Raw genomic sequence first — 9,150 nt, forward strand, 5'->3', positions numbered from 1 at the left:
GCCGACGCCGCAAGTAACTTGAACTGATAAAATATAAGTATGACAATAAAAAAAATAACACATAGCGAGATAAAAGTGGCACTCATACCACTAAAGGCCATAAATGACACCTTCTACCTACCCCCTCCCCCCCCTTGCTTCTCCCACTTCCTTTACGCAACACGGTGTACACTATTGCCCTTTATTCATACAGACAAACCTTTTTTCGCTCCACACAATCGCTATTCACTGCTGCTAAGTCTAATATATATATATATATATATGCTTATGTATGTATATTAAAACTTTATTTATTTATATATTTATTTATATTTCCTTTTTTTAACGCAATGTCCACAAATATATATTTAAATATATATATTTATATGTGGCTTCTTCCTAATGAGCCTGCGCCTTCAATGAGTCCAACAGACATAAATGAAGACGGAAGAAAAATAACGGGGAAACAATAAAGGGCCGAGCGCACGCACACACACAAATACACACATATAAGAGGGAGAAGAATTGGTGGTAAAATCCAAAGCAACACAAAAAACAAAAACACAAAAAAAAATAAACGACACGTCAAAGTTAAAAAAAATTCGTACGTGAAAATATCAGGTCCCTTCAATGGAATCCACAAAAGAAGAGGGCGTGTGGGGATTACACACACAAATAAACAACAGAAGTAACATCCAACAACGACATCCACACATCCACAGTGAACCAACCGCAAAAACAAAACGTATAATAATTAATAATAAAAAGGGGGAGGGGGGAGGAGGGAGGCGGGGAACAAAAACAAAAAGAAGGTGAAAGTCCAATAATAATCATAAACTTCCTCCTCCTCCTCCCATCACGTAAAAACTTTACATAAATGCTCCCTGTGTGTGTGTGGGCCCGCAGGCAGAGAGCGCAGTGCTGCTCCATTTCCCCCCCACCCACCACCCCGGTTTCGGTTTCGTTTTTTTTTCCTTTTTTCGTCCTTTAAAACAACAACAACAAAATTTATTTAACTTCCCTCTCAGTCCCTCTCACAAAAAAACATAATTTTCCCCTCCCTTTCCATCTCTCTCTCTCTCTCTCTCTTTATATATAAATAAATATTTATATGTCCCTTTATTTAATTCAACAGATGATTTGGGACCCACGTATTGACTACACCCCCGCTATATATATATATATATGACAAAACAGCAGAAATAATAATAATAATAATAAAATATATGGCGGCTCTCATTCATCCCCCTCCCCCTAACCTCGGTGCCGCCTTCACACAGCCACGACTGCAATTCAAACGCCAACGCCATCCAACTTCGTACATAAACAACAGCAAAGGGGTTGCCGCCACACAGGCAAAGCAAGCACATGTATATATATATATATATAGAAAGATAGATGGATAGAACTGAATGCACAACAGAAGTCCAGTGGAAATGAAAAAGGATAAGAAAGAAACATACGAACACACAAACAAAAAAACAACAACAGCAGAAAAAAAAGGGTGTTAATGGTGGTGGTGGTGGTGGGAAAAAGCATACGGATAAAGTTAGAAGGAGTTCGCCGTCCCAGCAAAAGGCTATTGACACCATGTACACATCAACACATACATGTATACATAGATGTATACATAGATGTATATATATATATATATATAGATGTGTATGACTCTGTGAAAGGGGAATTCCCAGTAAAATCGTACCTGCGTGTCAAGCAAAACAAAAAGAAGTCAAAAAAAAAAAAAAAGAAGAAAAAAAGGATATTTTCATTCTATTCTCATTTCCACCACCACCACCACCACCGCCACGACGAATATTCATGCATTCCATTCATCTTTTCATTCCCTTCATTTCTCATCGTTACCTGTGGAACGAGACAGTTGAAGAGCGGAGCACCTGCGTGGATGCAGTTTCCGCAGCCGCCGTTTCTACTTCAGACGGTACATTCTGCACGAGGTCGTTGCTGTCTTTTCTCTCGTTCAGCCAGCCACCTTCCGAGTGCATGGAAGCCGAGTTCCCCATCCGCGTCCCTCTGCGCATCGTCCTCGACACTGACGCCGGCGAACGCGTCGAGGACGCCAATGATGCCGTTCTCCCCTGCACGGAGGCGGGGAACGTTATCGGCTCCCGCAGGATGCTGAGCATCTCCAGCAGCTGCACCGCCCGCTGCCGCTCCCTCTCGTCGTGGGCGTTTTGCCTGCGCTCCAACTCCCGCCGCTGCATCTTCCGGCGGCAGCAGCGGACACCGTAGATGAGAAGCAGCAGCACGGCGCCGAAGGCTACAAAGATAAGGAGAAGAATAAAAAAACCAAAAAAAAATTCCCCCCCCTCCCCCATCGCCGCGCACACTACACTACAAAAATAAATAAATAAACAAACAAACATACAGAAAAGAGAAGAAGAAGAAAAAAAAAAAAAAAAAAGGATGACTGGCGGGGCAAAGCACGCAGGGAGAAGTCACCACCACCACCCGCTCCGCTGAAGTCCGGCGGCACCAGCAGCCACAAGTCACACAAACAAATAAACAAAAAAAAACACGCAAAAAAAAAAATAAAAAATAAAAAAACAAACAAAAACCCCAGCAATTCACGCCCCTCTTTTACATCCCACACACACACACACACACACACAGACAGACAGAGAGAAAAAGGGAGAAAAAGGGAGAAAAAACAAAAAACAAAATTTCATTCGGCACCCAAACAAACGCAAATAAAAAAAAAAAGAAGGGAAATAAATAAAAGAGGAAAAAAGCCAGACAAATATGCCCCCCTCACCACCCCCTTCTCCAGCGCAATCACACACACACACAAAAAAAAAAAAAAAAAAAAAAAAATAAAACATATTTCAGGGTGTCGTCTTTCTGCCCTTTTTTTTTTTTTTTTTTCTTCTTTTTTACAACATCCGCAGGCATCTGCTACGCCCATCCCCTTCCCTTCCCTCCCCTCACTCTTTGCCCACGCATGCATGCATGCCGGAAAGAAAAGAAAAGAAAAAATGAAAAAAAATAAATAAATCAAACAAAAACAATCAAAAAAAAAAAAAAAAGTAAAAAAAAAAAAAAAGAGAAAATAAAAATCATAAATATGAATAAATAAATTAAATATAAAATAAGTGTAAATTATATCTGTGCACACATACACACACACACATATATATAAACACAACTACTCGGCGATGGCAAACCCAAAACAAACTTTATATAAATCAAAGACACAAAAATAACGCGCAAAAAATCAAACAAATTCATTTTATTTTTTAAATTTCTACAAACTTCCCCCACCGCTACCGCACTTACAAAAGAAAATAAATAAATAAATGAAGAGTACGTCCACAGAGGGCAAAAGCAAAAAAAAACAAAAAAAAGAAACAGTGCTATCATACAAGATGCGCCTGAAAAAAAAAAAAACAATAACAAAACCGTTCAATTCCCTCCACAATAGACAGGGAGAGAAAGAAAAGAAAAGATCTCACGGTTCGTGCCATTGCGCCCGACATCGCTCACACACTCCAGGCAGGACACATCCCGCGCCTACACACACGAGTCAACCCATTAGTCCGTACACCAATCCACCACAGCCGGGCTCCTTGCTAACCCACGCCGCGGCAGTCTTCGGGTTCACGTTTCCTGCAAAAGGCTCGGATAAAGATGCTTCACAATTGCTCCCAAAACCCACGAAAAACACGGAAAAACACCAACAATAGAAAAAGTTTTACCACAAAAAATATTTTCTCTAAGCCATTCGCTGCACGCAACACACAGACGGACAGGAAAAGCAATAATAAAAAAGGTAATGGCGTTCAATTAAAGGAAACAAAGAGGAATTCGACAGCACGACAAAAAAGAAACATCGGAATCAACAGAGCAGCGTGTGGATGTGCCGGCCATCAAACCTCTTCCCGCTGTTACCATCGTCCACCACAGAAACACATATGGGATAGTTCGGACGGTTGTGCTAAGAGTCGCAGTGTCCCTGCCTTCCACACATGCGGCCCAAGCCACCCTTTTTCCTACGGGTGGAGCAGGCAGCCAGCAATGCACTTGTGCGCACACAGCATGGCCCTGCTCTCACACAATCCTCAAAAACAACGAATTAACGCAACACACAAAAAGCTATCAGAAACACACAAAAGAAAAAACAAAAATAAATTGATGGTCGGCGCCGCGAGCCCCTTCGCTCCTATCTGAAGGTGACAATACACGTCAGGTTCGCTGGCCTTCTTCCACAGGCGGTCAGCGTGCCGAGGTGGTGGGGACTGTGCGGCCCTCGGTATTGACAGCTGCGGCAGCACGCGGCGGCGCCTCACACACATGCACGGGGCTGGCTGTTTCCGGGCAGGATGCCGCATCAGACTGTTGCAAAACACCGGGCACATCTCCTGCCGTCATTCCACTGCCGCTGCTGCTGCTGTGCGGGAGGTACGATGCACTGCCGTATACGGCGCTGGCGGGTCGCAGGCGGTACGTGGCCCCAGAGAGAGTGTTCAGTCTGCGGCTCGCCGCATTCACGTCAGGCAAGCGGAGACTGCGGTCAATGGGCACACCCTGCAGTACATCCCCTGACCGTGCACGGGGCAAAGCGTTTCCCTCCTCCACGGGCTCGGCGCTGGCAAAGTACTCGTGGGGCGTGGTGAGGCCGTCCCCCGGCAGCTCGCTGGGCACACGCGTGATGGGTACACCGTCCTCCTCGATCCGATGCTGCGCCTCCTCATGCGACGGGAACACGACTACCGCGTCAACAACCACCGGCAGTGACACTGGCGGGGCAAACGGCTCGGCCTGTGGGCAGTCGCGCAACCTTTCTTGCCGCCTCCGCCGCTTTTTGTCCTCCAAATGTCGTTTATACATATTCGCCGTGAGCAACATGAATAATAACACGAAGAAAGCAAATAACAGTGCCATGACTAGCATGACATCTTTTTTCATCGTGACGGTGAACTAAACTGGAAAGAAAAAGATAAGGGAAGGAGAGCTTGAAGACAGAGAGAGGAGGAGAACCCTACGCCACACCACCGTTGGGCCCAAGAAAGAAGGCCATTGCCCGCCGGCCACTGCACAGGACACACCGTACTGTGCTCTCAGGGGAATCGCAGGTGGAAACAAACAGCATGCGGGCGGAAATGGGAAAAAGAGGAAAACAAGAATGCGTAAAAAAACACGGTCAATTCACCGAATGAGGAGCATGCGTCCTGCTGGAGCCTTGACCCTTTTCCCTGTAGAGTGAAAGGACGGCGAATGATCTCACGGTTCGTGCCATTGCGCCCGACATCGCTCACACACTCCAGGCAGGACACATCCCGCGCCTACACACACGAGTCAACCCATTAGTCCGTGCACCAATCCACCACAGCCGGGCTCCTTGCTAACCCACGCCGCGGCAGTCTTCGGGTTCACGTTTCCTGCAAAAGGCTCGGATAAAGATGCTTCACAATTGCTCCCAAAACCCACAAAAAAACACGGAAAAACACCAACAATAGAAAAAGTTTCCATAAATCATGTTTGCTCTAAGCCATTCGCTGCACGCAACGCACACAGACGCACAGGAAAAGCAATAATAAAAAAGGTAATGGCGTTCAATTAAGGGAAACAAAGAGGAATTCGACAGCACGACAAAAAAGGAACATCGGAATCAACAGAGCAGCGTGTGGATGTGCCGGCCATCAAACCTCTTCCCGCTGTTACCATCGCCCACCACACAAACACATATGGGATAGTTCGGACGGTTGTGCTAAGAGTCGCAGTGTCCCTGCCTTCCACACATGCGGCCCAAGCCACCCTTTTTCCTACGGGTGGAGCAGGCAGCCAGCAATGCACTTGTGCGCACACAGCATGGCCCTGCTCTCACACAATCCTCAAAAACAACGAATTAACGCAACACACAAAAAGCTATCAAAAACACACAAAAGCCAAAAATAAATTGATGGTCGGCGCCGCGAGCCCCTTCGCTCCTATCTGAAGGTGACAATACACGTCAGGTTCGCTGGCCTTCTTCCACAGGCGGTCAGCGTGCCGTGGTGGTGGGGACTGTGCGGCCCTCGGTATTGACAGCTGCGGCAGCACGCGGCGGCGCCTCACACACATGCACGGGGCTGGCTGTTTCCGGGCAGGATGCCGCATCAGGCTGTTGCGAAACACCGGGCACATCTCCTGCCGTCATTCCACTGCCGCTGCTGCTGCTGTGCGGGAGGTACGATGCACTGCCGTATACGGCGCTGGCGGGTCGCAGGCGGTACGTGGCCCCAGAGAGAGTGTTCAGTCTGCGGCTCGCCGCATTCACGTCAGGCAGGCGGAGACTGCGGTCAACGGGCACACCCTGCAGTACATCCCCTGACCGTGCACGGGGCAAAGCGTTTCCCTCCTCCACGGGCTCGGCGCTGGCAAAGTACTCGTGGGGTGTGGTGAGGCCGTCCCCCGGCAGCTCGCTGGGCACACGCGTGATGGGTGCACCGTCCTCCTCGATCCGATGCTGCGCCTCCTCATGCGACGGGAACACGACTACCGCGTCAACAACCACCGGCAGTGACACTGGCGGTGCGAACGGCTCGGCCCGTTGGCAGTTGCGCAATCTTTCTTGCCGCCTCCGCTGATTCGCTCTCTCAAAATATGTCATGAGAGAAGGTAGAACGCATCCCACCACAACAATCAACATCAGCGCAAGTGTCACAAGATCAATTAAAAGCGCCAGCCTCATGGCGACGCTTGGTGTCTGTTAAGGTCACCTACTTTGCAGAAAAACCAAGAAAAGAAAAAGATAACTATTGACACCAGCCAATTTTAAAAAAACAGGAAGGTATGGCGTGTGCGTGCCAGAGGGGAGGTAACGTAGCACCGAGCGTGCCACGGAGGTCCCTGCCCCTCTGCTTATCGCTGGCGTTCTCCTCCGTTAACAGAAAAAGCAAAGACTGCAGCGGGGTAAATAGAGACAGTTGTACGCACACGTGTATGAAGGGGGTAAGAAAAAAAAAAGGATGCAAGGCATCGGAGAGGAAAAGAGCACAAAAGACGAAGGATAACCACCATGCTACACGGCTGACCACCAGACCTCCTCGAACGGCAAAGTGATGGCGGCCAAAAAGTCTCTGGCATCCCCATCATGGCAGGACCAGCCAGGCATGCATGTGGTAGAAACACACAGGAAACAAGGATGAGGCATTCAACAACAACAAAAAGCGATGTCAGAAAACAGTATAAAAAAATCAACGTTCTTGTGGGCGCTTCGACGGAAGAGACACACAGGCATATATTTGCCTCTCTGAGGCATCACAGTACCAAAAAGTTACAAAAGTAAAAAGTAAAACTAAGAAGCAGGAATAAGACAAACTGCTCAAGGCAAGTGAAAAAGCAGACTTTGCTAAAACACGCTCTCACTGCACACTACTCTGGCCTCAGTAGAGATCGGGGACGAATAAAAATGAAAAAAAACAAAAATACTAAAATTTGTCAAAATTAACGAGGGGGCAATGCCTTTCCCGTCTAAATAAATCCTACGCATAGAAGAGCACTCAGCAATGCACTTGTGCGCACACAGCATGGCCCTGCTCTCACACAATCCTCAAAAACAAAGAATTAACGCAACACACAAAAAGCTATCAAAAACACACAAAAGAAAAAACAAAAATAAATTGATGGTCGGCGCCGCGAGCCCCTTCGCTCCTATCTGAAGGCGACAATACACGTCAGGTTCGCTGGACTTCTTCCACAGGCGGTCAGCGTGCCGAGGTGGTGGGGGCTGTGCGGCCCTCGGTATTGACAGCTGTGGCAGCACGCGGCGGCGCCTCACACACATGCACGGGGCTGGCTGTTTCCGGGCAGGATGCCGCATCAGACTGTTGCGAAACACCGGGCACATCTCCTGCCGTCATTCCACTGCCGCTGCTGCTGCTGTGCGGGAGGTACGATGCACTGCCGTATACGGCGCTGGCGGGTCGCAGGCGGTACGTGGCCCCAGAGAGAGTGTTCAGTCTGCGGCTCGCCGCATTCACGTCAGGCAGGCGGAGACTGCGGTCAACGGGCACACCCTGCAGTACATCCCCTGACCGTGCACGGGGCAAAGCGTTTCCCTCCTCCACGGGCTCGGCGCTGGCAAAGTACTCATGGGGCGTGGTGAGGCCGTCCCCCGGCAGCTCGCTGGGCACACGCGTGATGGGTGCACCGTCCTCCTCGATCCGATGCTGCGCCTCCTCATGCGACGGGAACACGACTACCGCGTCAACAACCACCGGCAGTGACACTGGCGGTGCGAACGGCTCGGCCCGTTGGCAGTTGCGCAATCTTTCTTGCCGCCTCCGCTGATTCGCTCTCTCAAAATATGTCATGAGAGAAAGTAGAACGCATCCCACCACAACAATCAACATCAGCGCAAGTGTCACAAGATCAATTAAAAACGCCAGCCTCATGGCGACGCTTGGTGTCTGTTAAGGTCACCTACTTTGCAGAAAAACCAAGAAAAGAAAAAGATAACTATTGACACCAGCCAATTTAAAAAACAGGAAGGTATGGCGTGTGCGTGCCAGAGGGGAGGTAACGTAGCACCGAGCGTGCCACGGAGGTCCCTGCCCCTCTGCTTATCGCTGGCGTTCTCCTCCGTTAACAGAAAAAGCAAAGACTGCAGCGGGGTAAATAGAGACAGTTGTACGCACACGTGTATGAAGGGGGTAAGAAAAAAAAAAGGATGCAAGGCATCGGAGAGGAAAAGAGCACAAAAGACGAAGGATAACCACCATGCTACACGGCTGACCACCAGACCTCCTCGAACGGCAAAGTGATGGCGGCCAAAAAGTCTCTGGCATCCCCATCATGGCAGGACCAGCCAGGCATGCATGTGGTAGAAACACACAGGAAACAAGGATGAGGCATTCAACAACAACAAAAAGCGATGTCAGAAAACAGTATAAAAAAATCAACGTTCTTGTGGGCGCTTCGACGGAAGAGACACACAGGCATATATTTGCCTCTCTGAGGCATCACAGTACCAAAAAGTTACAAAAGTAAAAAGTAAAACTAAGAAGCAGGAATAAGACAAACTGCTCAAGGCAAGTGAAAAAGCAGACTTTGCTAAAACACGCTCTCACTGCACACTACTCTGGCCTCAGTAGAGATCGGGGACGAATAAAAATGAAAAAAAACAAAAATACTAAAATTTGTCAAAATTAACGAGGGGGCAATGCCTTTCCG

General features: G+C 48.3%; 2 protein-coding genes across 2 annotated transcripts, besides 30 other annotated features; both read right to left on the reverse strand.

Moving 5' to 3' along the window:
• Nucleotides 1-2,433: a sequence feature (heterozygous, Esmeraldo-like haplotype).
• Nucleotides 244-279: a microsatellite.
• Nucleotides 286-310: a microsatellite.
• Nucleotides 338-367: a sequence feature (AT_rich).
• Nucleotides 513-557: a sequence feature (A-rich).
• Nucleotides 726-746: a sequence feature (AT_rich).
• Nucleotides 1,037-1,068: a microsatellite.
• Nucleotides 1,069-1,092: a sequence feature (AT_rich).
• Nucleotides 1,181-1,200: a microsatellite.
• Nucleotides 1,570-1,645: a microsatellite.
• Nucleotides 1,695-1,736: a sequence feature (A-rich).
• Nucleotides 1,762-1,786: a microsatellite.
• On the reverse strand, nucleotides 1,839-2,363 carry Tc00.1047053509433.10 (uncharacterized protein; the record flags this gene model as incomplete). The annotated part of the gene is made up of 1 exon (XM_800752.1): nucleotides 1,839-2,363. The coding sequence occupies one exon, from the start codon at nucleotides 2,361-2,363 to the stop codon at nucleotides 1,839-1,841; it is 525 nt and encodes a 174-aa protein (XP_805845.1).
• Nucleotides 2,336-2,401: a sequence feature (A-rich).
• Nucleotides 2,434-2,606: a sequence feature (areas merged during assembly that could not be assigned to a particular haplotype. This can correspond to areas where the two haplotypes were merged or to regions with more than two copies in the genome that were merged during assembly.).
• Nucleotides 2,491-2,552: a microsatellite.
• Nucleotides 2,586-2,617: a microsatellite.
• Nucleotides 2,607-3,441: a sequence feature (heterozygous, Esmeraldo-like haplotype).
• Nucleotides 2,686-2,728: a sequence feature (A-rich).
• Nucleotides 2,787-2,816: a microsatellite.
• Nucleotides 2,845-2,872: a microsatellite.
• Nucleotides 2,954-3,053: a sequence feature (A-rich).
• Nucleotides 3,056-3,089: a sequence feature (AT_rich).
• Nucleotides 3,108-3,141: a microsatellite.
• Nucleotides 3,442-4,172: a sequence feature (areas merged during assembly that could not be assigned to a particular haplotype. This can correspond to areas where the two haplotypes were merged or to regions with more than two copies in the genome that were merged during assembly.).
• Nucleotides 4,173-4,744: a sequence feature (areas merged during assembly that could not be assigned to a particular haplotype. This can correspond to areas where the two haplotypes were merged or to regions with more than two copies in the genome that were merged during assembly.).
• Nucleotides 4,745-5,860: a sequence feature (heterozygous, Esmeraldo-like haplotype).
• Nucleotides 5,861-7,413: a sequence feature (areas merged during assembly that could not be assigned to a particular haplotype. This can correspond to areas where the two haplotypes were merged or to regions with more than two copies in the genome that were merged during assembly.).
• Nucleotides 7,414-7,560: a sequence feature (heterozygous, non-Esmeraldo-like haplotype).
• Nucleotides 7,561-9,116: a sequence feature (areas merged during assembly that could not be assigned to a particular haplotype. This can correspond to areas where the two haplotypes were merged or to regions with more than two copies in the genome that were merged during assembly.).
• On the reverse strand, nucleotides 7,683-8,372 carry Tc00.1047053509433.30 (uncharacterized protein; the record flags this gene model as incomplete). The annotated part of the gene is made up of 1 exon (XM_800753.1): nucleotides 7,683-8,372. The coding sequence occupies one exon, from the start codon at nucleotides 8,370-8,372 to the stop codon at nucleotides 7,683-7,685; it is 690 nt and encodes a 229-aa protein (XP_805846.1).
• Nucleotides 9,117-9,150: a sequence feature (heterozygous, Esmeraldo-like haplotype).

This window comes from Trypanosoma cruzi, genomic scaffold (genome assembly GCF_000209065.1).
Source record: "Trypanosoma cruzi strain CL Brener 1047053515015 genomic scaffold, whole genome shotgun sequence".
Classification (NCBI taxonomy): Eukaryota; Euglenozoa; class Kinetoplastea; order Trypanosomatida; family Trypanosomatidae; genus Trypanosoma; species Trypanosoma cruzi.